This window comes from Coffea eugenioides, chromosome 2 (assembly GCF_003713205.1).
Source record: "Coffea eugenioides isolate CCC68of chromosome 2, Ceug_1.0, whole genome shotgun sequence".
In the NCBI taxonomy this organism is placed as follows: Eukaryota; Viridiplantae; Streptophyta; class Magnoliopsida; order Gentianales; family Rubiaceae; genus Coffea; species Coffea eugenioides.
The window spans coordinates 3,474,702-3,480,409 of NC_040036.1; the positions used below are offsets into that span (position 1 = coordinate 3,474,702).

The 5,708-nt window shown below is 36.9% G+C and overlaps 1 protein-coding gene across 2 annotated transcripts; it reads left to right on the forward strand.

Annotated features, from left to right (window-relative positions):
• The first annotated feature begins 573 nt into the window (after positions 1 to 573).
• LOC113761228 (probable rRNA-processing protein EBP2 homolog) lies at positions 574 to 3,668 on the forward strand. 2 transcript variants are annotated; one of them, XM_027304113.1, is made up of 2 exons: positions 574 to 890; positions 2,504 to 3,668. In XM_027304113.1, the coding sequence occupies exon 2, from the start codon at positions 2,512 to 2,514 to the stop codon at positions 3,385 to 3,387; it is 876 nt and encodes a 291-aa protein (XP_027159914.1). In that variant the 5' UTR covers positions 574 to 890; positions 2,504 to 2,511; the 3' UTR covers positions 3,388 to 3,668. The 2 variants fall into 2 exon arrangements, with proteins under 2 accessions (XP_027159914.1, XP_027159913.1); XM_027304112.1 differs by lacking the exon at positions 574 to 890 and adding an exon at positions 2,325 to 2,346 and having other exon boundaries at positions 2,509 to 3,668.
• The last annotated feature ends 2,040 nt before the right edge of the window (positions 3,669 to 5,708 follow it).

The window sequence follows — 5,708 nt, forward strand, 5'->3', positions numbered from 1 at the left end:
ATGTAATATAATATTTATATAATAAAAATAATAATTATTATATTCATGAATTCGGTGAAATCGAAATTTACCGAATTCCGAATTGAATTCGGAACAAATTCGAATTCGGAATTGGTGAATTCGAAATCGAAATCGGTCAAAAATTCTGATACCAAAATTTCGAAAAATTCCGATTTCAAAGTTCCGAATTACCGATTTCGATTTCGATTCACAGCCCTAGAAATTAGGGTGAAAATTTCAAGAGATTGGTTATAGCAGAGACAAACATTAAAAGAAAAGATTTTCACGGTAAAGAGTGAGAAAACTATTTTATACGGGATTCATGTTATTTGTTTTTAGATATAGGATTTTTTTGAAAAAAAAATTTCCCAGCCTTTTGCTACTTAAAAAAGTAGAAAATGTTGGGGTAGCATTGTCATTTCAGTACCGCTGATTGGGATATCTAGGCACAATGTGACTGTCACGTTATATTGATAGAGGAGGTATGTGAAATTTTTGTAACTTTGACAGCGCTAGTTGATATTAGGATGAACCTCGGGAAGGTTTCTGTAATTAACCCTAATTATGCAAACATTCATGGAACCCTAATTCTCTCGGGCCCCTTATTACCCCTCCATCCTCTTATCAGCCGCAAGCCCACCCACGCATTGTCACTGTCCATCGACGATCACAACTCACTGCTCGTCCGCTTCTCCGTCTAATCTTGTCAACCACACCTTCCTCCACTGCGGGAGCGTCGATCGAGCCTTCAATTTCTCGGTCTTCCCGAACAACAGTAGCCGCAACTCTGCTCCTCCCTTTCACTCGCTCAATCTTACCTGCCTGCCGCCGCTCCATTCTCCACCGCCTGAAGTAGAGGGTGCAGCTTTACAGAGCCAACCCATAACCTGGTAACCACCACGAGTTGTAATTTGTCAGATTCTCTCCCCAAAATCAATTGCTATGTGCAATAGAATTTGACTCCTGGTTCTATGTTATATGCTTTTGTTGAGGCTATTAACCTTTTCTGTGAAGACTTGTGAAAATTGAATTCTGAATGAATATACTTCGTTGAATCTGAATTCACTTTGAGCATTCTGATGTAGAAACCAGCTAGAGGAATATAAACTTTTGGTAGTGGAAGAAAAATCTGAACTTCTGTTTTTGCTATAGAATATCAGAAATTTTGCATTTGATTATCTATTAGAAGCTTTTGTAGTGACTGAGCGGGTGTGGTTGAAGTGAAATCCACTTAGCGAACTGACGTATGCCTTTATTTTGTCGTGTTTACTTAACTGGTATTTTCTTCTCCCGTGGGCACCGGTGGGGGAAACAGGGCGGTGCCGGGGAACTTTTGGACACCGGGATGCCTTCCCCCACCCCAAAACCGCCCCGTTGCCATCCCTAGCCTAAAAGTGAGAATTACCTGTTTTGAACTGGTGCTGAGAGAGGAGGGACAAGCCGATAGGGTTTATTAGGGATTTTGAGGACTGAGGAGGCTGCTGCCTTAACTAGCTCGTATCCTTCACTAAACCTTGATCCCTTCATCACCAACCCCTCCATTTCATTTAGTCAGCTTGCCCGTCATCCATCCATCGATCCTCTACCTCCCCCCTCTAAATTTAGAAAAGGAATCATATTTTTAAGTAAAATTTTCTATCACTTGTTCTTGTCCATTAATTTGTTATCTTGAGTTCACGTGGTTGTGTGTTTTGGGGCTTTTGCTATCCCTTTTTGTATATCTTCTTCTATTTCTTTCCTATGGTTGAGAGTTTTTAGGGTTTTTTTCTAATATTGGGAAATTTAAGATTCGGTCTTTAGGATAAAAATCTAGTTTTTTTTAAAAAAAAACTTTCTTTAGACCTTTCATTTTACTTTTCTTGCTGCTATTTCTTGGTTATTGTATCTTGATTTTTTCATGGATATCTCCACTATGAAGGTCCTGACGGTTAATTTTTGTCTCCTTGTATACTTGTCCTCCTGCTGTAGTAATTATAATTTTGCCTGTCTGTGTCCTTGTTTCCTGTATGAAGTTTCAATTGTTTTGAGAATTTGGGGTTGCGGAAGTTGTACACTTCAAGTGAATGGATTTACATCTTTTGGCCCCATTAACTGATTTTATTTTACTGTTTGGAACAGTTATATGCGTATATTTACTTGCTTCTAATATTTATGGAACCTATTGTCCTCAGGGAACCATTTATTTGTGAAAAAGACAGATATCTGTGCGATTAGGAACGTGTACAATTAGCTAGGCGGAACTTATAGTTTAGAATAAGGCAGGTCTTAATGTAAGTAGGTGTCAGAAAGCCATCTAAGTCCTTTAAGGCTTGCATACCCGGTCAGATGTCATCTTCTGTTTGCAAGGTGTGCATCACTAGCAATGCTGAATATAATTCTCATATAGTTTACTTCTGGTGACAGCTAGTTAAATATGGATGAGAAACATACTAAGTATCCTTTTTGACTTAATGAGCTTACCTACTGATTATTTTCTGACTTTCTTTTTCTATTGTTATCCCAGAAAAGGTTATGCTGGACGAGGAAAATATCAATGATCTTGGAATGGAGGATCCCGATAATGAAGTCATTGATTCAGAACCAGAGTCAGAAGAAGATGAAGATGTGAAGTTGGCTGAACCTTCAAAGACTGCTGTAAACAACAGGGATGGTTTGCTTGATAAACTGGGAGATATAAGTTGGCCTGAAAATGTGGGTTGGATACACAAGCTTTCGGTAGACATTGACAGGGAGCAAGAGGTGGACGTTAACGATGACTTGACGCGGGAGCTTGCTTTCTATACGCAGGCATTGGAGGGCACAAGGCAGGCCTTTCTGGAGTTTCAGTCAATGGGGATACCTTTCTTGAGGCCATCTGACTACTATGCTGAGATGGTCAAATCTGATACTCACATGGAGAAAGTTAAGGGTCGTCTGTTGGCAGAGAAAAGAAAGATTGAGGAGAGTGAGGAGAGAAGGAAGGCAAGGGAGAACAAGAAAATAGCCAAAGAGGTACAGGCACAGAAGCTCAAGGAGCGGGCTAAGCAAAAGAAGGAAGAGATAGAGTCTGTTAAGAAGTGGAGGAAAAATAGGCAGCACAGTGGCTTTGCAGGTGGTGACAAAGACGGTGACTTGGATTTTGCTTTTGAAGATGGAAAGGCATTTGAGCGATCAAGTAAGAAACAGCCCGGGGTGGCTCCAGGAGACCGTTCTGGAGGGAAGGCAGGGAAAGGTGGTGGTAGAAGGGGGATGAAAGGGCCAGATAAAAATAGAAAGAATAGGGAATTCAGGAACTCCAAGTTTGGTTATGGAGGAAGGAAAGGCCCAAATAAGCAGAACACTTCTGAGACTACAAGTGATATAAGAGGCTTCAACGGTAATTTTTCAGGTAGAAAAAGGAAGAGGTGATACACTTTAATGTGGTTTGCTCGGTGCCAGAGCTTTAAATGGATCTTTTTTCGAAACGTGTCTTTTTGACAATGTGCTTTTAGAAAATTTGGTAATTTGCTCAATTATATTAGCTTAATATTTATGGTTTATGATTCTAATGCTGTCAAATAAGCTGGCAGGTTGAGCTCTTTGATTGGCAAATTTTTTTGTTGCTTGATGATGATTTTATTCTGGGATTAGCCGACTTCCTGTGTCAATCGGGGTTCAGTTTTATAGATTTCGAGGTATTGATGTTATAATTGTTTCTTTTCTTTATACAAGCTCCAACTTTTCTGCCCTACTACCTAAAGTAATACCTGCAACGTTGTCTGCGCTCCACAGTTTTATATGGGAAGTAGTCCGGTCCCTTGGAGTGCCCCGACAATGTGGAGGGCAAAAACTAGTTCTCTAAGTTTTCTCATTCTCATGCCTTGTTGAATGAATAAAGGATTGGATGTGAGAGGAAATCTATAAATTTAACACAATTTCTCTATCCAATCTACGAACGAGGAAGATTTACGGATTAATTAAATATTGTCTGCTTAAAGCAAGTTTTTTTGTACCATTTGGCTTTTGGAAGTAATTGTTATGTGAAATAATTATTACACTAATAAATAAGGATATTTTACAGTTTTTAATTTTAAATGGACAAAAACTCCTCTTTGTTGATTTCCAAATGCAAGAGATTTATTCAATGCTCTCAAAAAGTCTGTAAATGCCGAATACGTAATCAATACTCTATGTATTGGTATAGTGTTTGGATAACATATTATCTCAAATAATAATATTTCGCTTGCATCATAAACACATTTTCCAATCAATCTTTTTATATTCCTAACCACCTTTTTATCTTACATACATCAAATCACAAAAAGTGCTACAGTAATTATTCCAAATAATACTCTATTATCACCCAAATTAACTTCTCCTACAGAAAAGCGAAAGCTCATAAGAACGGACAAGGCAGCACTCAAGTCGCAGGCCACAGTCGAAGGGCTTCATTAAGGGTTTTAAGGGCCCAAGCGACGGTAAAACCTTAAAAGGGGGCCCAACAAAGAAATGCTACTCTTAGACTCCACGCTGCATATGTCGTTTGAATATTAATCGACAGTCCTTTCAAATTTCAATTAAATGGCATTAGTGGCAATGTCTTGCAATTCTATCCATCAAAAAGTACATAATTAAAGATATCATCGAATGAATTTCAAACCAATTCATTTCAGGATGACTTCGAATTTGAATCAATTCTATCTACCTTGAGAAATTGCATTATTTAAGGGCTTTTAAATACTTGATGAATGAGAAATTTTATGTTGATACCGAGTAATTATTTGGCATGCCTAATAATTGATTCCAAATCAACAAGAAAGTTTCAATCGAACATTAATTCACATGCAAAGTAGAGTCTACTTTGAAATCAAGTAGAACCTTTTTGTATGTTTACGTGCAACTTTTTCATTAGTTAGGGGCAATTACTAGACTTGTCAAGCAGCAAATCAAGATTAATTTAAGATGTTACTCGAATTCTTGTCAGCATATTTGACTCGATCATCATATTAGTTCGATTCCATCTATGGCATATGAAGTTAAAAGTTCCCGTGCGTGTTTCAACTGGAACATGGCATAAGGCTACGTTTAAGTCCGAGTTCTCCTCAACTTTCTCATGTTAATCCTTTTTGAATTCCTTCACTCAAAGCCAACCGTATTGTGATTTTTCTTGCTTAGTTGATGATCATCCCTCTCAAAATTGATTTCATCAAGAGGGCCTTTCTGCGTTTCAGCTACATTTTAATGCTAGTACAAGTCTTAAATAAAACACTCAGAATCAAACTCTCTACCCTTCTATTCTTTAACAATACGAGTGTTATGTGATAAAAAAAATGTTATTTTATTATCACGTGCTGTGTAAACAATTATGAGTGGTTTGTTTACAAAAAAATATCTTAGAATTTAAGGAAATTAAGTTTGATTTGATATTAAAGTATGATAATATATTAAAAAAATCACATATTACTATATTTTGTCAAATTTAGATGTTAAAAAGAATAATCACCGACAAGAATAATTAAACATTGAAAATATAATAGAGTAATTACTATAGAAAAAACTTAACAATAGCATTTTTCTTGGAGCATTTGGACTCGGAGTTTAGAGGTTGACAGTTAAAATTTAAAACAAGAAACTCCTGACTCCTCATGTTTGTAACAAATGACGTATTAACTTTTTATGTTGATTTTATTTTCACTTTTTATATTTTACCTCTATTTTAATTGGTATTTCAATTTAGTTTAATTAGGATT

Excerpts from the sequence above, each read along its gene's own strand:
- LOC113761228 (XM_027304112.1), top strand. The coding sequence starts at position 2,326 with ATGTCATCTTCTGTTTGCAAG. Across the intron at positions 2,347-2,508 it reads TGTCATCTTCTGTTTGCAAG|GTTATGCTGGACGAGGAAAA; the intron begins GTGTGCATCACT and ends ATCCCAGAAAAG.